Raw genomic sequence first — 22,799 nt, 5'->3', positions numbered from 1 at the left:
TTTTGCTAATTTGGTATGTACTGTTAATCAACATTTAGACCATGAGTCGACCAAGGATTTCTAGCAAAGATACCGTTTGGTCATAGGGCATCGCTCATTTAACTTTACATGTTACTGGATTTATTTTGTATTTTAAGAGAATTTTAATTCATGTTCATACAATAATGTTCTGTTAACTTCTTTCTTGTGGTGTCTGTCTGGATTTGACACTAAGGCAAAATATAGTAACTGGGACATATTCCTTTCTCTTCTATTTTATGAGAGGAATTACCCTTCATTGAAATTATTTCCTTCTTGATATTTTATGGGACTCACTAGTGAAAACAGCTGGTCTTGAGATCTCATGAACTTGCCAAATGTCTCCTAAATGCATGTTCTTCATGGAGTTTGATAATTTGCCTTATTTGGAAATGGGCTATTGCTGGTACAATTAGTGGAGAGAAGGTCATGGTAGAATAGAGCAGGCCCATGGGCAAATATAACCAGTACTCTCACAAGAAGAGGTAAGCACACAGATAGCAGAGAAGCAAGTAGCCATGATTCAGGGGTTACTCAGGACAAAAAACCAAAATGACATGCTGCAACCCAGAAGCCAAGAAACAAGCATAGGTGACTTCAGACCCCCAAACCCAGAATTGTAAGAGAATTCATTCTTGTGGTTGTAGCCCCCTAACTATGCTAATTTTGTTAGGCTTTGTTTGCAGCCCAAAATACTAATCTAACTTCTGATTCTTAAGATAATTTCTTGACTTGATACAGGTCCATTAAGGCCTTTTATTTTTTAAGTAATTTTTCAGTATTCTGGTACTTTTTTACAGTTTTCCATTGTATTTCAATTCTTGACTTTCATGACACAAAATTGTCCATAATATTCCATTATAATCATTTTACTCTCTTTTGGGTGTATACTGATGCTTTTTCCTGAGCTTTTGTAAAATTATGTTTACCCATTTTAAATGATAAGTTCACTTAAAAGTTCATTGATTTTGTTTCTCTTCTACAAGAACAGTATCTAGTTATTATTAGAGCACTTGTTATTTTATTAATTTTTATTCCGATGTTTATTTTTTTTTCTTCTGCTTAGTTTGAGTTTGAAATGTTTCTCTGGTTTCTTAAGGTAGAATGCAGGTTATTGATTTTAGACCTTTCTTCTGCAGAAAGTTACACAGTTCTCTCTGAGCATGATTTAGCTGGTGTCATAAGCCAGCTCCTTTCACCATGTTTTAGAAGTAAAAGGTGTTATTTTGCTGTCACATTTCTCATTATTGAATCTTAATTTGAGAGATAACTACATGATTTCAATTTTTTAAAGTAAATCTATGCTTGCTTTAGTGAATAACCTGTGCTTTGTCATGGGAATGTCCTAAGCAATACCATCTGCTATAGCCTCAAAACTATATCCCAGAATAAATCTAACCAAGGGACGATAATGAAAACATTAAGCTACTGAGAAAAGAAACTGAAAAGGTAAAAACAAAATAAAACAAAAACTCCCATACTGATGGATTGGTAGGACTCATATAAAAATGGGTATCCTATGAAACCAATGTACAGAATCAGTGCAATCTTTCTCAAAATTCCAATGTAGGTCTCCACATAAATTGAAAATATAATCTTAAATTTAATATAGAAACACAAAGCCCTAGGATAGTAAAAAAAAAAAAAAATCCTGAGCAACAACACACCAGCCGAACAAACAAACTATAGGAGGTATCACCATTCCAGATTTCAAGTTATAGTAGAATTACAGAGATGAAACCTGCATGGTATTTGTATGAAAACAGATACACTGATCAACGGAATAGAATCGAGGAAACATGTATATAAGCCCACAACACTATAGTCACCTCATTTTTAATGGAGGCCAACAATACATATCGGAGAGAAAAATATATCATGCTGGTCAAACTGGAGGCTACATGTAGGAGAATGGAACTGGGTCTTCATCTCTCACCCTGCACAAAATTCATCTCCAAATGGATCAAGGACCCCAACATAAGACCTGTTGCTCTGGCTCTACCAAAGAAGAAAATAGGCAACACTCATTTACTCATTGGCACAGTAAAGAATATTCTGAAGAGCATCCTGATAGCATAATCTTTAAGATCAACTACTAAAATTTGGAACTAAACTTCTGTACAGCAAATGAAATTATCATTTCAGTGAAGAGGCAGCTTACAGAATGGGAAAAAATCTATATCAGGTATATGTGATAGAAAGTTTGTATCTAAACTATACAAAAAAACCAAATAATAAACAAACAACAAACCCAAGCTCCCCAACAAATTAAACAGCAAAAACAAACAAACAAGCCAATTAAAAACTGAGGCATGGAACTAAGCAGAGTTCTCAAAAGATGAAATACAAATTGCTAAGAAACATTTTTGAAAAGTTCAACACCCCTACCTATCAAAGGAATGAAAATTAAAACTACTTTGAGATTTTATCTTTTTCTAGTCAGAATGCTAAGATCAAGAAACAAATGATGACAGAAGCTTGCACGGATGTAGTGAAAGGGGAATACTTATTTGCTATGGGTGGAAATGCAAACTGGTACAGCCACTATGGCAACCAGCGTAGAGGTTGCTAAATCAGTTAGAAATAGATCAACACCAAGATTCATCTACATCACTCTTGAACGTTACTCAAAGGATTCCATATTCTCCTCTAGAGATTCCCGCTCGCTCGTGTTCATTGCTGCCTCATTCACAATAGTCAGGAAATTGAAAGAGCCTAGATGTCCATCAGCTGATGAATGAACTATGAAAATGCAGTGTTTTTACACAATGCCATATCATTTATCTTTTAATAATAAAGAATTTTCAGGTAAATGAATGGAGCTGAAAACAATCATTATGTGTAAGGCAACCCAGGTTCAGAAAGACTAACATTACGTGCATTCCCTCATGGTGGATGTTAGCTTTGAATCTTCAAATATATGTGTTTCACTTGAAATATTTATATAGGCTAGAAAAATCACTGACAGGTTACAGGAAAGGGCTTTCAAGGAAGAGGATATAAAACACACTGGTATAAAGCGTTACAAGGGAATAGTGGAATAGAAATGTATGTGTGCTGTACATGCATACATATGGAAGCTTCTACAGCACTATATTTTCATATGACTTTCTGAAAGGTCTTTACTGTTATTTATTCCTCTCTAAATCTGGAAGCAATGTTGTTACTAGACAGTTTAAAGCCCAGTGCTGAAAATGGGCTGATTTTTTTGGACAGAGTTGTTGGCCAGTGAGGTTCCAGAGATTCCCGAAACTGCACGGGCTATTGCCGATGTACTTAGTTATCCTCCAGAATATAACGGTAAGACCCTGTTCCTAAAGACACGGCGGTCCTAGAGTCCTAGAACATGGAGCAATTAAGCTGTTACAGACCGGTAAGTTTCATCCCTCCTGGCTAGTTTTCATAGTGCTAGAAGGTGCTGAGCAAGGTACTGAAGAGAAGAGTAACCACCAATTTTATGCAGCTGTGAAACCTGTGGTCTACAGCATTGACATGCCTGGCACTCCCACCGCCACAACAATGGCACCAATGCCATGGGAGTACCCAAGACGTTTCATATTGAACGTAATCCTTGATCCACTGGGTAACAGGCTCTCCATTGCACCATTATCAAGCCAAGACCCTAGGGCTAGATAAGTCATAGGCCATTAGGAAGAACCTGCTACTGTTGTGCTGCTAAATGGATACAGTATTAAACTGACTCCTAACGACTCATCATTACACCAGTAGATCAGGGCATCTCTCAGTCTCCAAAGAATGTTTTATTTGCAGCAGCTGGTGCAAGAGACCCACGACCGGCCAGGGTAAAGAAAACAAGATGCTACAGAATGCTCAGCCCTGAATGTAACATATATACTGACCCCTCTTTTTTTGAGGCATAGAGATCATTTTAGAAGAGATAGAGAGTAAGAGCCAGATGTGCTTGAGGACTGCAGCTGTCTTCTGGATATGGGAGGGCAAACGCACATATGAACTCACAGCAGTTGTGATCAGCATGCACATGTCCTTTGTGTATCTAAGAAAGACCATATCCCAGACCAGAGAGTGGGAGTTGGACATGAAATTCCATTCCTAGTTGTACAGCTATTGGCAGTTGTTAGATGCAAGAAGAAAGATAAGCTTCCTCAAAGAGTGTGGCCCCTAGTACGCTGACCAGTGCAAGATCACACATTCAAGAAGATTTGGGCAGCAGAAATTGGTCTTGATGGGTTGGAAAAAAGAGAGAGAAGTAAAAGACACGAAGGTGGGTGGGGAAAGGTCTGGATCTGTGGAGAATAAGGCAGGAAGGTGAATATAATCAAAATATATTTTGTGAAATTCTCAAAGAACTAATAAAAGCTTTTAAAATTAAAAATGGGAGATGACTAAGTGCAAAGAGCTTGCTGTGTAAGCGTGGCAGCATGAGTTTGAATCCTAGAACCCATATTAAAAATAAATAAGAAAGGAAGGAAAAAAAGCAAAAGTGTCATAAAACATGCCTATTTTGTTGTCATTAGGTGAAATACTCTGAGATATTAGCAAGGTCTTTTGTGTTGTCCATTTTTGTCTACTTCTATCTATTAAGATGTAAGAAATGTTCAAATCTTGTTATATTTCTGAATTGCATATTTTTTTGTTTACGATTCTGTGACTGTTTCTTATATTTTAAGGCTCTTATTATAGTCACTTACACAGGAACAATACAGTATGCAATATAATATCTAATAACATCCCTTTTGTTGGTATGATGGTTCCCTTATCATTATAAAATATGCCTCTGTTTTTATACTGTTCTATAGCTTAAAATATTCTGTATCACAAAGTAAAAAGTCTTGTAGTTTCTCTTTGTCAGATCTTTTTCCATCCTTTTATTTTCAACCTACTTCTGCCTTTAAATCTAGGTATGTCTTTAGTATACAGAATCCAGTTGAACTTTACTTTAGAAAGAACAACTTAGTTCTGTTTACCTTGCCTTTTGAGTGACATATGTGGACCCCACAAAGAATTTCACTCTGATATTTTTAGTTGCCTGTATTGCTCACATGTGTTCTGGTTTGGTTTTCTGTCTTTGCTGCTTCCCCGCTTTTTGTGCTTGGAAACAAGTGTCATTTACTATTATTTTATCTCTGTTGATCTTTTTATTGCTGCTTTACTTGAGTGTTTGCCTTCCCAGTGGCTCCTGAATTATGACGTGCAGCTTCAATCTATCAAACTGTATATCAGGCTAATAGCAACTTAATTAGCACACAAGTTTTACAGCTTTGCTCCTACACTGTGCCATTTCTTCCTCTTTCCCTTCGGCTAATTCTCTCATGTTGAAGGCCAAACGATAGAGTGTTCTAATTATTGTTTCAAGCATTGTTATTATTGCTCATATTCAGAAGTGTATTTGTATGACTGTTTCCACATATGTGGACAAATGTGCATGTAAGGGTGAATATGCACATGTGCAGAGGCCAGAATTTGACTCTGAGTGACTGCTTTGATGGTGCTCCACTTCACATGTTGAGGTAGGGTCTCTCTTGAACCTGGAGTTCAAGAATTTGGCTGGCATAGGTAATCTACTTGCTCTGGGATCCCTTGCCCTCCAAGCAGAGGGATTAGAAGCAGGTCAGCACCCTTGCCCGATATGTACATGGCTGCTGAAGACCGAAGTATGGTCCTGACACTTGTGTGGCAAGGGCCTTATTCAGTGAGCTATCTCTTCAGCCCTTCGATTACTTTTTCCTATTTTTTTTTAAAGAGCTACTTACTTTTACTTTACCTGTATGAATGTTTGGCCTGCATGTATGCGCCTGCAGTGGGTGCCTGGTCGCCAGCCACCATGTGGGTGCTGGAAACTGAGCTTGGGCCTCTGTAAGAGCAGTAAGTATTCTTGTCCACTGAGTCATCTTTCCAGCTCCCTTTTAGTACTTCTTACGTGACAAATTTACCAGCAACGCTCCTCAGTTTTATTCATCAGGAAATGCATTTATATTTTATGTTCATTTAAAGTCATAGTTTAATATGGCATAGAATTCTGGGTTAATAACTTATTGTCCTCTCTCAGCACCTTGTCATTCTACTGCCTTCTGCCTGCATAAGCTCTGAAATGAGGCAAGCTATTAGTGATACTGTTTTCCGGTATGGGATTTATATTATATTTGGTTTCAGAAGACTAACTATGAAGTGTCAGAGTTTTCTTTGTATTTATTTCATTTGCTGTCTGTGAAGAGACTTGCATCAGTGGGTTAACATTTTCCTTCAGTTTTGAAGTGGTGTTGTCTTTTACCTTTTTTCCAGGTAGCTTGACAAACTTCCTCTTTCTCTTTCCTCTCCTCTTAGAACACCCATTTCACAGATATCAAGATACTAGACAACGTAGCACATGTTCCTGAGGTTTGGAATATTTTCCTTCAATTTCACTTTTCTTCTAGCGTTGTTTTGAATGATTTCCACTGATCTATGTGCAAATTCATTGCTTTTTTTTTTTTCCTGTGAATTCAAATCTGCCCAGCCTATCTAGTGAACTACTATTGTTTTTTCAAGGCGAGACTTCTCATTTGGCCGGTTATTAACACGTCATGTGTCTGTTCAAAGTCTATTTGCAAAACATTGGTAAAATATTTTCAATTTAGTTCTTTCCTTTTTTTTTTTTTTTTTTTTTTTTTTTTTTATTAGTTTGCAGTCCTTGCTAAAGCTGGTCCAAGATAAGGTAATTAGCCTCTGGAACTGCAACCTTCCAATCTCTCGACACCGCAGAACTTCTGATCAATCAGTCTCTGTGGACACAGGCTCTGTCTGGAGTTTTGTTTACACCTTGAGAGTTGTGAGAGGTGCAGCTTATTAGGAAGAGGCTATGACATTGGAGCAATTTGTTTTTCTTTCCAAATCTGCAGTGTGAAGCTAATGAGTAAAAGCTTAAACATAAAAGTCTCTATCTCAGTAAGGTATTGTTGCAACAAAACACCATGACCAAAAGCAAGTTGGGGAGAGAAAGATTTATTCAGCTTACACGTCCACAGTGCTGTTCATTATTGAAGGAAGTATGGATAGGGCATCAATCAGGGCAGCAACCTGGAGCAGGAGCTGATGCAGAAGCCATAGATGGGTGCATATGGTTTGCTCAGCCTGCTTATAGAACCCAGGACCACCAGCCCAGGCATGATACCTCCTACAATGGGCGGGACCCTCCCCTGTTGATCATTAACTGAGAAAATACCTTATAGTTGAATCTCATGGAGGAATTTCCTTAACTAAGGCCCCTTCCTCTCTGATGACCATAGCTTGTCTCTGGTTGACACACAAAGCCAGCCAGTACAGTTTACGAAGCTGAAAATAAAAACCCATAAAGCCTACAAAAATCTCACCAGTAACACTCTCATCCAGAAAGAAACCATTCTCTGTTTGCTGATGTACACGGCTAGTCCGTGTCTATTCGGAAAATGACTTTGGGCGTAAGTCAGAGATCCTCTTATGTGATATATCACAGTATTCGGTTTGGTGGCCTTTCCCCTTCCTTTTGAGCATTTCGATGTCTGTTAGGCAGAATAACAAGGCCTTTGTTCCTGTGTATTCCTCTGGGGGTGGAGTGGGAGGGAGGACATTGGTATGTTTGATGTTACTTTGGTCACAATAACAAAGGGATTTGTGCATGTAATTGGGGTGTTAACCAATTTACTTTGAATTACTGTTTTTCCTGCGTGGGCCTGAAATAATCAGCAAATCCTTTTAAATGCAGACTTTTTTTTTCTAGATGGTGCTGGATAGAAAAGAAACAGTATGCTGCTGATTTCTTATACTGAACAACAACCTCTACTCATTGCCAGCTGGTAGCTCATAAGCTAAGGGACCCTGATCCTGCTAACAGAAGGCATTAAATATTGTCAACAACCAGTGAAAGTTAGGACCCGAGTCCAAAAGGAGGGTTAAGCCCTGCGGTGCTTTGAGTGAGAATGCTCCGGAGGCTCATCTCTTTGAACATCTGGTAGCGAGGATTAAGAGATGTGGCCATTTTTAGTGGAAGTGTGTCACCAGGGGTGGGCTTTGAAGTTTCAAAAGCCCATACCACAACCACTGGATCTCTTTCTTTTTTCTTCCACTTGCAGATCAGAACGCAAGCTCTCAGCTCCTGCTCCAGCGCCATGCCTTCCTGCCTGCTGCCATGTTTCCTGCTTTGAAAGTCACCTGTGAAACTGTAACAAGTCTCTAATTAAACGCTCTCTTCTATGTCTTGCTATGGTCATGGTGTCTCTTCACAGCAAGAGAACAGTATCTAAGACAAGACCCATCTGACATCTCAGTTTCAAACTTTTTAATCCTGAGTGAAGAATCCAATTTCACTATGTCCAGATGTATAGAAAGTGTGTGACAACAGATATGTGTAGATTTGAGCGTATTAGTGGAAAAGCTCATAGAAATCCATGCTATGAAATCACTCTATTATTTATTTTAACATTTTCTTAGTGTATTTTCAATGGGCATAGTGCTTTGTTATGTCAGTACATTTTCATATCAGAGGTCAGGGGAAAATGGATGAATCTGTGCTTTCTTTCCAGCATGTGGGCCCTGAGGATCAGACTACAGGATACCCCTACCACCCTCAACGGTTCTTTTTAAAATATCTTCTCCCCACCATTTCTGCTGAATGCCTAGGGGAGATTGCCCGTGTCTGCCTTTTCTTTGCAGCTGCCATGTACAGCTTCTGTCTTCTATTCACCTTCTTTCTTTTTTTCCTTAAAACGTTGCTCCTAAGAACTCTCTGAGGCTCTGTCTTCAGTCTGGGTACTTCCTCTTACTGGGATAGGGAAGCTCTCCAGACTGTGACAATCCCTTCAGAGGAGAGCCTGGTTTTGTGAAGATTCCTGTTTTGCTTAGCTATTAAACTACATTTTTAACCATCACCCACCTCTTCAGGCAGCTGTTACCACAACTGTCCAGTTTATTCACGAGTGCCTCAAAATAGTATCTATGTGTCATTCACATTTTCTGGAAACTGCTGTAAAATCTTTCTTGGTAGGAGGTCCTTCAGATTTACACAACATGGACTTTCATATGTTACTCTTCGGTTTCCTTGGACTCTGCTTTGTAATAGGTTTAATCTCAGAAAGTTTACAACACAGGTATTTAAGTGCATTCTTTCTTGATTTTCAAGTTTTGATAATCACATCCATTATCAGTACCTATGATGTGCCAAGACAATTCTAAGTCCATCCTGGGATCTACATGTTTAACCAGATCCCTGCATCGTTCTCTTCTGGGAAGGAAGGTGGAGAGGGTTAAGCAATGTCCCTGATGGCACATGTGTACAGTGGCAGATTCCGAAATCATCTATCTAAGAACCTGGATGCTCTATCCCTTGCTCTTCCTGTTGCTTCTGTGTGTGCAGCTAGAAAACTCAGTAGAGTACTGGATAGAAAATATAGGCCATGAGTGAGCTCTGCATTCAGAAAGAACTGTGTGACTGCTGTAAAACTACACTCCTGTGTTCAGTCTTTCTAGGAGGACTGACGGAGAGTGATGGGCACATTAAAACTTAGGGGATTTCACTGAATACTGTGAAACCTTTTTGTTCCTCTTTTCCACAGAGCATTTATAAAAAGAGGGGGGGGGGAGTGTTGTTAACTTTTTCCATAAAGAATAGCATGCTGCTACCTCTTTTTTTTTTTAAGTTTTGCTTAGTGTGTGATCACAGTGAAAAAGAGTCACATACTCTTTTCTCTGTTGTGTTTATCTGGTTTTTCTTTTCAGGATTTTGGTCCCAGAATAGCACAGAAAAAAAGAAAATAGACAGGATGTGGACAACTCAAAGGATCGGAGGTTTCCATTTGCATAAAGATTGGACTAAATTCAATGATAATTTAAAATGAAAGACAGAAGGTTAAGGAGAGGAGATTATGCAAGATTACCAAAGTGAGGAATGAGTGCAAAGTGGCACCCACAGAACAAGGGGGTAATCTGGCTAAACTCTGGGGAGTCTGTAGGTCCTTTGAGCTCCTATGGGTGAGAGGCAGAACAACAGGGCAGGACGTCAGGGCAGCTGTAAGATGGACCTGTGAACTCTACAGCCATGACTGCGACTCAAGAATCTCTGTGGGCAAAGCACTGAGCTACTCCCAAGTCTGAGATCTGTGACTACTGGGTGATTTGAGAACTAAAGCAACTATGAGAGGGGAAGGAAGGAAGAGAACCCCTGCTACCCACATGAATGGCAGGTAATAGGAAATGCTTTCTGCTACCCACAGAAATGCTGTCTATGAACTTTTAGCCAGTTGTAGAGAAACAGAGACCGACCTCTGTGCGTATCTAAATTATGACCATGAATTTGCGACCTTCCCTGCCAGTTTTGTCCAAACCTTTCCTGTTTCTGTTAATGATGCCTTTTCCCCATTCACACAGTTCTGGGACCACAGAAGTACCTTTGTCTCTTATTCCAACCAGAGTTTCTGAGCAGTCTGTGGAGTGGAGTGCTCAGGATGGGAGAGGGCCTGCCTCTGAGGACATGCTTATTTAAAACATGAAGGAGAGCATGAATGAAGCTGTAAAACCCTGAACCAGCTTCATCAGTATTAAATAATACCTTACAATCCTCAAAACTCAATGAACTAATTTAAGTGTCAATGAAGAAGCATAAGAACTACCAGGCCTATAACTCATCCTGTATTGAAACTGATGTTTTACAGAATGAAACCTGGATTATTACTGATTCCATAACCTTGGAAAGCTGATACGCAATCCAGTGAGCACGTGTTCAGGGGGCAGATGGGCTGGTTAGTGGATTGAAAATGACATGGAATTCCCACAGCTGTTCCTGATTCAGGGTGAAGTCAAGACCCGTGTTCTCAGGTCTAGTGTTCAGGTCCCCAATACAAGGCTCCTGGTGGGGAGCGAGGATTGTTCGCTTGTGATGGGGTGTTGCTTAGTAGCCTGGCACCTTCTATGCTGGCTCCGTGTGGAACATCTGCTCAGTGGCAGCAACTCCACTCTTCTGAGAACTGTGTCTGCGTGAAGGGATTTCCTCGCTCCCACTTGCCTCCTCTTCAGTGGTGTGACGACAGCCCAGGCTTTCTCTGTTGTGAAACTGGGATTGGTAAACATATGGAGAACCCAGAAATCTGTGAGTTTTACCACCATACATAGCTGACCAAAGTTCAGAAAGCAATGAAGCAGCTCATCTGCAGGACAGAATTAGAGCCAGCACTGAGAGTCCAGAAGAGAGGATGCCTTGGGTGCCTGGAGTTTACCGTTTCCTGACACCTGGCTTCATTTTTAGGCTTTATTATTTTCCTGACTTTTGATTCTAAACTTCATTCCTTGGATTATCCTAAGAAAACCTTCTCCTTTTCATGCTCATCTTAAATCAGTTGGATCTATTTATATGGTTTGTGGAAGTGGAACTGGATCTAGGGTAACACACCTGCCAACCATGTATCCAGTTTCTGAACTTGTCTAAGGCCCAATTTGACTCCGCTCACTTGAAATCTCAGTAGAGATTACATGCCTGATCACCATATGCTGCTTAGGGATGCAGTGTCTGGGAATCAAGATAAAGGAATACCCATACAGAAAACAGAATAATACAGTGACAATAGCAATTTAAAAGTAAAACTATTAGATACGACCTCAGAAGTACAGGAGATAAAAAAAAAATAATAGAGACTCATCAAATAGAAAAGAATTTGTTCTAGAGGAGGCACAGTTATAAAAGTAAAGAAAAAACTCACAGAACAGAAAAAAAATAATTAGCCAGGCATAGATTTGACATGGGACCCATATCTAGGAAACACTCACACACACATATTAGAAACTTGAAAAGAAAAATAAAACTCCGTTGAAAATCATGAAATTTGGAGGCAAATGAATGGAATTAGAACATGTTATATTAACTGGAATAATCCAGACTCAAAAAGACAAACATTGCATGTTCTTACTTGTGGTTCATAACTCCAAATCCGTAGATGTGAATATGAAACCTAGAATAGCCACTGGAGTAGGAAAGTAAAAAGGGGCCAAGAAGAGGAGAGTTGTAGGTGGGAAGCATCAGGACATAGGTGATATGAAGGAGGGAATGGGGGAAATGGGTGGGAGGGTCTTTACCTGGGGAAGGAGGATTGAGGGTAATATAGAAGAAGAGGGAGGATCCTTGAAAAGAACAAAGAGTCATCATTTTATATTTGCCAAAAATCACATGTTATAAGTATATATTATGTGTATAGTACATATATTTGTTGAACTGTTGAAAAGCTGCAAAATATGACTGCAGAACAGGAACAATCTCTAGCATTTTCTCTAAATTTGATGGTAACTTCCCTGAAGACAGATACTTCCTAAGATCCATAATACAAGCGACAGCTCACGCTGGTGGGGATGTGGAGCAAGGGGAGGGCAAACTTGTACAGCCATTACAGAAATCAATATGGCAGTTCCTCAGAACATTGTCTACCTCAAGACCCAGCTATACCACTCTGGGACATAAACCCAAAGGATGTTCCATCCTACCTGGAGGACACTTCCTCAAATATGTTCATTGAAGCTTTATTCAAAATAGCCAGAAACTAGAAACAACCTCGGTGTCCCTCAACTGAAGAATGGATAAGGAAAAGGTGGTATATTTACACACTGAAGTATTATTCAGTGTTTTTTTTTTTTTTAATGACATCCTGAATTTGCAGGCAAATGAATGGAACTAAACAAAAAATCATCTTGAAAGATGATAAATATGGTATCATTCAGTTATGGCTATATATTAGCTGTTAAATAAATGGTATTCAAGCTACAGTCCACAGAAACAGAGGGGCTTAGTAAAGAGGAGGGCTGTGGCAGGGACACATGGACCACTCACCACCTCCAACCTGGGAAAGGAAAATAGAATAGATTTTTGAGGATGGACTGGGACTGAGTGGGGAGAGAGAAGCTGTTTTAATTTCAGAACCATCAACCCGTCATTTTCAGATCGCCAATCAGCCCAGTTACCCCTACACAGCACAGAAAATTACTATCCAGGCTGTGCACATATCCCTGACCTACCGAATCATGCTGCAACAAAATGCTTGTTATTTTCATTTGCTCTGCAACAGTAGACATGCAGAGCAAATTTCTAGAATTCTCTTATCACAGCCTCCAACTCCCCATACATAGCCTTGCTGGGAACCTGGCAGGAAAGAAAATGGTAAACTTGCGTCCATTCTACTAGTGTGAAGATCTGGTGATCTCATGGCAGATTGCTGGACTAAACCCAATAAGTTCTTTTGTAGCCTCCCTGGAAATAGAACAGACCCTCAGAAGCTTTTATTTCCTCGTGTATTTCATTTGGCAGGCTTGCAGGTTTGTGGTCAGAAAATGGAATGGCAGTGAGTTGTGATTTCTAGAAAACTGAAGACTGAGAAAAGATGACTCCTCCCACTCCTAGACCTGGTTACAAAGGAACCAATGAATCTGGTTCTTTGGGTTTTATTTTGAAAATGGATTTTTGGATCTAGATATGTGTTCCCTGATGTGCATCATAAGATCATGGCTTTGGTAAAGCACGACTAATTCAGGCCTCTATCTACCCACAATGAACTGGGCTCTTCTCTATCAATCCCTAATTAAGAAAATCGCCTCCCTCTCAGGGGCAGCCTTTCCAGGCCACAGAGAAAGACAATGCAACCAATCCTGATGAGACATGACAGGCTAGGGTCAGAGAGAAGGGAAGGAGGACCTCCCTCATCAGTGGACTAGGGAAAGGGGATGAGTTGTAATAAATAATAAATAAAAAAGAAGAAAATGCCCTATAAGTTTCCAAGCTCAGGGAGGCATTTTCTTAATCGAGATTCTCTCCTCTTAGATGGCTTCAACTTGTGTCAAGTTGACGTAAAACTACTCAGCGTAGAAGGTCTCACCCTATTCCCTGCTGTCCTCAGAAGACACAAAGCAAATACAAAGAAAACCTGGAAATAAAATGTTCCTGTTGCAGATAACTTAAAAGCATGGACTGATAATGTTTATTATTAGCCCTATAATTATTACAATGGTATTGTCTAACCTGCTATCATAATCAATAAAAGACACAGACACCTGTTGTATTTTAAAACAGCCTCATTTTACCTGGGACTGGTAAATGTTTTCTCCTAGAACTACCTAATCACTTCCCAGCCTCCATCCCAAGCCATTTGCCTTAATAATTTCCATCTGGGCTACTTCCTGTCCATAATACTTGCTAATGTTTTCCATCTGGGCTGCTTTCCTCCACCCATGCTGATCTGGTCATGTGCTTCTCTCCACCCTATGGCTCTCTGCTTCCTTCCTTTTCTGCTACCTGTCTCCTTCTCCTGTGATCCTTCTCTCCTCAAGCCCAAAAATCTTCACTTTGCCCTTTTCTTCTGCCCTGCCCAGATATAGGCCTTTTAATCAGTTCATCAGGAATAACTGGGGAACATTTCTTGTCATCACATGGGTACAGGAGATAATTCAAGGTAGTAACAGTGCCCAGGCAGGAGGGTAACCAAATCTCAGGGCACCAAAATCAGCATTTGGAAACACAGTTGGACCTTCCTCCAACATATTCCTATAAAGGAGAAGACACAGAGATGTATCTTAGCCAGTGTTCAGAGTTTTTGTTGGGCCACTATAGCTAAATTCCTTAAAGAACGAAGGAGCCCTCACCACGTACAGATATCCCAGACACGCATGCGTGAGCTTAGTTCTCCCAGTTTCCCAGTAAAGTACATGTTATTTGCCCTGTCCACTAAGATCACAAAGGTAGGGAAAGGGATAGGTAAGAACCAGTTACAGATCAGCAAAAGGAGGGGGAACAGGGCAGCAATCCAGTCCAGATGTCTGACATCAGCACCATGAAGAGAACTGAGAATTTCAGATTTTTAGGGGAGCTGATCCAAAAGAAAACCTTTCCGATCGCAGAAGAGCAAAAGAGCTGTTTTGTTGTTGTTGTTGTTGTTCATTTTCTTTTGAGATAGGGTCTCAATATGTAGTCAAGCTATCTTCCTTCTGCCGATCTTCCTTCCTCTTCCCCTTAAACGCTAGGAATCCAGACAGGTACGTGCTACCACATCTAACTTTGAGGTTGAGGAATTATTGTGCCAGCAAAGTACCAGACCTCATTGTTATGAATGCATAGAAAAAAATGTACATACCTATACAGCTGCGGACATCAGAGTAGCTGGCACCTGGCGGGTCCACATAAGGCACAGAGACCAAGGAGTGAGAGAGCAGGAGAAGAAACAGAGGGGTGGCCTTGAGGCCTTTCCAGGGGGACTTCATCCTGAGCTGTAGAGCAGGAGCCACGATCTGGTCCACACGATCACTCTACTTCTGAACCTTCTTTGGCCCCTCTGCAGTTACCGTATCCCAATGCACACTCTGCTGTGAACACACTTTGCAACAAGTATGATGCAAGTGTATGCGCAGAAACGCACGCGCATGCCCATACACATGCACACCCGACAGAGCTGGCTATTGTGAGACCTCTGAGAGAAGCTCAGCTGTGCAGGTCTGGGAAGAACTGGAGAAGTCCTTGGTGAGCATTCCCTCTGAGCAAAGACTTCAAGGAAAAGAAATACCCAAGTTACACAGTGACAGCAACAGCACTTCCGGCCTCTGGCTGAAGTCAGTGACCATAAACCACATGAACCTTGAGGTTTGCCCGAAGCACACTGTTGGGTTGGAAGAGAGAGGCCCTTCCCCTTTCATTCTTACAAAACAAAATTAAATACAAACTCAAAGCAAAGAAGAAAATACCACACCAGCTACTCTTAGCCCCTCAGGAATCCAATTGGTAGCACCTACAGAGTGAAGAAGTTACAGTTGTCATGTAGAATAATTATGGTTATAAGCTATAATGCAGAATTATGTTTAAATTTACTCAGGTTTCTTTTAAATGGCTGTATATTTGAGGATATTGCTTTGTCAGGGAACCTTCTGGTCAGTGATAACTTTCTTCTAGTAAAGAGAGACTATTCCTTGCAGGGTCCAGCTTTCTTAAAGTCTTCTATTATGTATGCACAAAACAACAAGCTGTCAGCAGGGTTAGCTCTTAAATCTAATAAGGGAGAAGACGTGAGATCTAGGCATCTCATATCTACTTGCCTGGGCAGGCGGCATCATTTTCCCCTCAGAATCTGAAGATGTGTTTGTTTTCCATCTGTGGGGAATTTGTTCACTTTTAAGAGACTGATTCTTTCTTTTCTGCTTTGAAGGTGAGAATTTGGCATTGTTTTTCTGGGGAAAGTAATCTGAAAAAAGGGGGTTTGAAAATGAAAGATACATAATTTGAATGCCTTTTTTTTTAATAGGATACACCAAAGTTGTATGCATCACTCAGACAAGCTCAAAGGCTAAAGTCCCTCTATCCAGATAAAAGTGTACCATCATGTGACTGTTCCTTCTTTTTGCTCTGAGAAAGACTTGTTACTGATTTAGAATTATGCAAGTCAGCTAAATTGGTGAGCTTTTTTTTTAATAGAACAGCTTTTTTTTTCTTTTATAATTTCATACATATATTCAATGCATCATCATACTCATCCTCAATCCCCCACTCCACATACACAGTATCTGTTCACCTCCTACCATGTCCTCTTCTCACCTTCATGTCCTCCCCTGAGTACTATTAGTACTGCTTGTTGATTGCTGATTTGGCCTTTTGTAAAGGTCTTTTGTTTGGCCAAGGCACTGCTGCTTTTGGTCCTAGACCTCATGGACATGAGAACCTTTAGATAGAATGATGGAGTGAATGAACAATAAAGGGCCAATGTTTGACTTTCATATCTGACTTTATGTGTCGACTGTATCAGGTGAGCAAGCTGGCTTTCTACCTCCGGTTTCCTCAGTTAACTTGGGTAATGGTAGTATCACCTTATAGGCTTACTGCAAGGATCCAGGTAATGTTGAATCCAGAACACCATGGCAGGTAAGAAGAAAATAAGTACTAAATTAAAGCTTTGGCTATTTCCCGGGTAAAGATGCTAGCACATCTGTGGCCCAGGCCAAGCTTTGAGGGAGCTTTGAGCTCTATGACAGCTGCAGGGCAGCATGTAATGCTTGGAAAAAATATCTCAAAACAACAAAATGCAGAATTTACTGAACATCTTTTCTGGGCCAGTCAGTCCTCTGCCTGACTTGGAGGCTGAAGGAATGTTCTAGAAAGGCCTGAGATGTTCTGGAGTAGCCTCAAGGCCTGAGAATCTGGCGGTCCCAATGCACAGCTGGGTGCAGGCACGGACAGAATCATAGTCAGGGGTGGTGCAAATCATATCACCATCCATGTGTGAGCCGGTCAGCTCCACCCACAACCATCCCAGGGGCTGGAAGCTTTGAATACATCTGGTGCGCTCAGACCTTGAGTTGGCACAGTAAATGACCCTGACTTATCTCTCCAGCAGCAAGCAAGTCCCTTACCTTTCAGTGGGTGACATGCCTTCACTAGAAAAGAAGTTAAGATGTTTTCTTTGAGAGAGGTATGGCTGGTTAGTACCATACCTAAAAGAGGGTACTCAGTACCTGGTGGTGCTCCTCACATTTGGCAGCTGAGTTCTCAGTGGGCAATGCCAAAGGGACACAGAATCAGGGGAGTGAAGTTACCAGCTCACCCTAGAAGTAATACATCCAGGCACACACTGCCACCTCAGTCGTTCCCATCACCAAAGTGGGGGCTCTAGATGGCAGCATCATTTCCTGCCAGGGCTCCTTTGCTCACTGGGTACTGAATACAAATGGCCTAGCCCTCTGATCTGCCTGGTGAGAGGCCAGGAGCCACCTGTGGTGTGGAAGAACTGGTGGGCCCCTGGGTGACGTCCCCAGAGGAGCACGGCTGTCACAGTCGCTCCAATTTTGATTTTCTCACCATCTGTTCCTGAGAATGAAGTACCTTCTTTGCTACGCTCTGTTCCTCTGCTCGGATACAAACCTCAGCCATCCTCTCTGCAGCAGGGGGCTGGGGATTCATGATCCTGAAAAGCGCACCTGTGCTTCTGTTCGCTATGAATCCCCTTTCTGATTACATCTGACTTTTATTGGATTCCACCTCTCTCTCATAGCAAGTTCTTCACCAGGAAGAGAAGTAGAGAAAGATGGAGGCAAAGAAAAAGGAGATAAGAAGCTTGTGTTGCTACTAGGCCCTCCTGGTCTTGCTTTCTCTCTCTGTGCCTGAGTTTGCACTGCCCTCTCCTTAGTCTGGCTCCAGACTTGCCCACGCTACCTGCTAAACACAGACCCTTTCCCCCTAGTCTGAGCCCCATTCTGTACCATGTCTGCCCAGCTCAGGAACTGGTATGTTGATCCTGACAAGGCAGCATGTGGGTAACAGCTATTTATTTCACTATAAGGGTTTATTTATTCATAGTTTAGGTGTCAAGAAGAGGGTGTTGGATTCCGAGTTTCAGTTGCTTCTTATCCACCAGGTGTGGGTGCTGGAAACCAAACCTGGGTCTGCTAGGGCTGCAAATGTTCTTGCAGAATCATCTTTCCAGCCCTTTATGTAACTGTAAAATGCTGCTTATCATGCCAGCATTATAGTAAGATTACGAGGATTAAGAGAGCGTATTTATTAAAAAAAGAAACCTAAAATTTAATGCAAGATAAATGTAAACCAACCCACTAAAAAATGACAAAAATCTGAGGTGATATATATGCCAGCTACCAGGATGTGGCCATCACACACTGCTTACGCATATTGGAAGGTCACATGGTACATTGAAAGTATGTGGAACTGCTATGCATCACTTAAAACCTCGTTATTTTAAAATGTAGAGCTGACAGTGAATCCGCATTGCCTTCCTCCAGTGTTACCCTGAATTTTAATATTTTACTTGCGCACTAACTCAGGTCACTTCAAAAGCTTCGTTTTAATAATACAGGCACAAAATCACAATGTACAATAGGAATTCAGAAAACCCCAGAGAAATATGTTTTTAGTAAGTGTGAGTGGTCCTCGTGCTTGATATGTGAGTTCTTATTGATGAGTTCATGGGGCATCAACTGTGGTCATTCTTCCTGGCAGAAAAATGTGGAGACCATTCCTGCGAGGCACACATCAGGGGCTTACAAAGAGCCAGCTACCCGGAAGGAGCTGGCTCCTCCACGCCCTTGTGAATGTTGCAGTAGACTGCAGGCCCTGCACACTAGCCAATAGGATTTGTGCCCTATACTCTTCCCGCCCTCCAATTCATTACTCATCAACGCGTTCACTTTGGGATTTTAAAGTTTTAGAAAAAGAGATGCACCTGCTAAGAATGGAGGTTTTATGATGCTTCTGATCAATTTTCAGAAATACAGATATCAGAGGGAACTGGAGTCATGGTTCAGTGAGTAAAGAGTACTTGCTGTGAAAGCAAGAGGACCTGTGTTCAAATCCTCAGCAAGTACATAGGTGCTGGGTATAATTATGCTTTCCCTGGACCCTAGCATTGGGAGACAGATGGAGACAACCAGCTGATGCTGGGAGACTGATGGCCAGCCTGCCCAACCAAAAGGCAGGGGGCGGTGGGATGAGCTTCAGCGAGAGACTGCATCTCAAAAGCTAGGGTGTAGAGAGAGAAAGGCATTTAATATCTTCCTCCTCTTGTGTGTGTGCTTGAATCCTCTCTCACACCCCCACATGCACACAAACACACATACACAAGCGCATGCACACATACGCCTCTCTGGAAATACATGTATCAGAAACGTGTGTCATTTATAACACAACTGCCTCTAAGGACAATCAGTTCCATTAGGTGGGTGCTTTTTCATCTTCTGGCCACTAGTTTAAGGGAAGGAGCTGAGGTAGATTGAAGAGGGAAGAGTAAAGACGGAGGACATACTGTTGTACTTTTGGCTACACAGGCGTGGTGTGGTACTGGGAGGTGAAGTGGCAAAAGCCAGTGCTAACAAGAGTCGTTCTGGATCTGTGACGTTATATTGCGTGTGTTAGGGAGATGGTGAGCTGCTCAGGCCTTCTGTGGAGTGAGTGGAGATCAATGAGTAGCTGGGTTTCCTGTTTGGGACAGAGCTAAGAGTGACTGGCAGAAGCAAGCACAGAAGTGGGCAAGCTATGTAAACACAGGCCTCAGGGATTCTCAAGTTATCATAGGAGGACTTCAGACTCTCAAAAGTGACAGATCAAGGCTAGTTAGCTTTAACAGTCTTCACCTGGTTCTCTGAGCTATCAAGGTAAGTTTGAATGATCATAAAGACGGCCTCACTAAGAATGGGGGTCATTCAATTCTCTTTAGATAAAGGAAATCCAGAGACTGTCCTTCTACCCTAGGACTGGCTTTTGCCCTCTGGAGTAGCTCACAGCTTCAAATGACTGCGAGAACGCCAACCAGCCTGCTTGTGTTGCAGGCCAGAAGAAGAAACATGTGATGAAGAGCACATCACATGTTCCCTTAGGAGAAAAATCTGTTTGCTTTTCGTCAGCCACACCCAGTTGCAAAGGGTGCTTGGAAACAGAGTCACATGTTCGTTCGCAACTGCATGGGAAGTAGGCATGAGTCGTTTTAGACTGTGGGCAATGTGGTCAGCAAAACGTTACGCTTTGAAAAATGTGATCTTCGTACTCAACAACATATAAATCATGTGTGAGTATAGGTGATTTTTTTCTGAATTATAGTTTTTATTATCTTTTATTAGTTTTAGGAAGATGAGTAGAAACACAGTTTTGCCTATTTTTTTTTTTTTTTTTTTAATGACGGGCGGATATTGATGCTCCCTGAAAGCATTTTAACCCACACCCTGGTTTATTCGCCAAAAGCCCGGGCAAAAACTTGAGGCTGTTGAGGCTCACTTGGGTGGGGCCATGTCTGGAGGTAGGCTCCTGTCTTACAGGGGGTTCGCATCCACATTTCAAAAAGTAAAGCTGCGGATTAGCTATGTGCTTCCTGATTTACGTCCAGACAGGAAGCTGGAAATCAAGGATAAACAGAATGCCACAATGTGCTTTGTGTTCCAGGTAGATGACATAGAGCCCTGTAGTTGTGTGGAATCTTTAAATTCATTGGCCAAGGCAGTGATGGTCAGGTGGTCTGTGCCATCCAGTGTCTGGATAAGTGAAGACATGTCTGCACTCTGGTGGACTCCATCTGCCAGAATGCCCATGTGATCTTGGATGTGTTCCTGGCTTTACAAGTCCTTGTGATTGGACTCAGAGAATAGGTGTGCTCAGATGACCACAACCCTCTTTGCAAGGTGGGCGACAGAGAACAGGTGCCGCATCACTCTGTGGTTGAAGAGTTCAAAGCTCCCAAGGGCCTATCTCATCAAGAGTAAAGGCTTCAAATAGTTCCACAGATCTCTGAGTCATCCGGAGCCTGCTCATGTCTCCAACCATGCTTCTAATCACATTTCTCTTGTGTTCTGCTTTCTGATCATACTGAATTATGTTTGATGCCCCGAAACACAAGCAGACACCCATGCCCCACTGCTTTGGCCTGTGCTACCACTTGCCTGTAATATCCCTTGCCTGGCCCTGCAGACTGCTCCTTTCCTTTCAAGGTTATTTTCTGAGAAGGGCTCCCTGTCCTTTGTCAAGGGTACTTTGCTCCAGTCTCGGTGTTCACCAGACACTTTGACATCAGTGTTCATCTGTGTCTCCCGGTACCTGTGGGTTCCTGGATGGCAGGGTGTTTGGTATCATCACTAAAGAGTGTATACTGGACTCTAGGCAGATACTCACGGAGTGTTAGTGAGACAAAATGAGTGAAACAGAGCAAAATAAAGACTACATATACATTAGATATTGCAGTCAGCAAAGTAAGAGGAATAGATATTTTTTGCTGTCGTTTTGGGGAGTATTATGTAAAAGAAAAGCATCTGAGGCAGTAAATTTGGGCCTCTGAACTGAAGCTTGGTGTCAATGCTGAGAAGAAAGGTCAGTATTGGAGGCAGTGTGCACTGAGTATCAAGAGGGGATTCTAGAAGCAGCACCAGGACTGTGCAGAGAGAAAACAGGAAGCCAGAGGGCAGCGCCTCAGTGGGCGCGTAAAGTCCGCAGTTATACAATTTCCTGCAAGTCTCTCATACTTTTCTATCAAGATGGCAAAGTTTATTTCCTTAAAGACTTGTGCCTGGCCCAGCCTGAGGGTGGTGGAGGGGACAAAGGGCAGTCCTGGAGACACTTCACAGAGCTGATTTCCTCCAAATCAGAGCTGCTTGCAGGGCTGGAAGGTGGCATGCAGTCTGATCCCTAGTCAGGGGAAAGAAGAAAGGGTGGCCTTGGTGTGTGTGCCTGCCACAGCAGATCCTCTTCAGCTTAGCAGTGTCTTTATTGCCCTAGCTATGACTTGAGATTCACGTGTGGTAGGAGAGAGCAGCTAATGTAGACCTGGATTACTGAGTGATAAGGAGAGGAGGTTATCTTGCACCCTGGTGAAAGGGGCGGAAGTCCACCCGAGAGAACCTGTGCTTTTCTTTTCCACCTTCTCCTCTAAGAGAACTTTGAAAAGTGACCCTGTGGCCCACTATAGTTTTTGAATATGCTTATGGAAGAGAATCAGTGGAGGACAGGTTCTGATCATAAGAGCACTGTCAGAAGGTACAAGGGTTCAGTATGAACTGAACCCAATTTCAAGGTAGAGATCAAAGATTTTTTTTTATTTTTATTTGTCTTGAGACATTTGAGTCTCTCTCTCTCTCTCTCTGTGTGTGTGTGTGTGTGTGTGTGTGTGTGTGTGTGTGTGTGTGTGTCTCAGGATGGAACCAAGGACCTTGCGCATGCTTGGCAGGTACCCTGCCACTTCCCACATCTCTAGCCATGTACTAGTGCATTTTTACAAGAGAATAAGGGAAGTCAGAGGATGAAGATGAGGGCTGACAGAGCCAGGGAAGTGAAAAATTACCAAAGGGACACAGGA

At 41.8% G+C, this 22,799-nt stretch overlaps 1 protein-coding gene across 1 annotated transcript in view; it reads right to left on the bottom strand.

Annotated features, from left to right (window-relative positions):
• The window catches only part of Aoah (acyloxyacyl hydrolase), a 218,265-nt gene extending 202,993 nt beyond the window's left edge, over positions 1 to 15,272 (bottom strand). Inside the window, exon 1 of the mRNA XM_055597240.1 lies at positions 15,108 to 15,272. Coding sequence (XP_055453215.1) covers positions 15,108 to 15,234 — 127 coding nt within the window. The 5' untranslated portion in view covers positions 15,235 to 15,272. The remainder of the gene's footprint in view (positions 1 to 15,107) is intronic.
• Between the last annotated feature and the right edge of the window lie 7,527 nt (positions 15,273 to 22,799).

The sequence above is a fragment of the Psammomys obesus genome, unplaced genomic scaffold, assembly GCF_907164565.1.
Source record: "Psammomys obesus unplaced genomic scaffold, mPsaObe1.curated_primary_1811, whole genome shotgun sequence".
Lineage (NCBI taxonomy): Eukaryota > Metazoa > Chordata > Mammalia > Rodentia > Muridae > Psammomys > Psammomys obesus.
The sequence above is the reverse complement of the archived record's forward strand: the minus strand, read 5'-3'. Positions and strand labels throughout refer to the sequence as shown.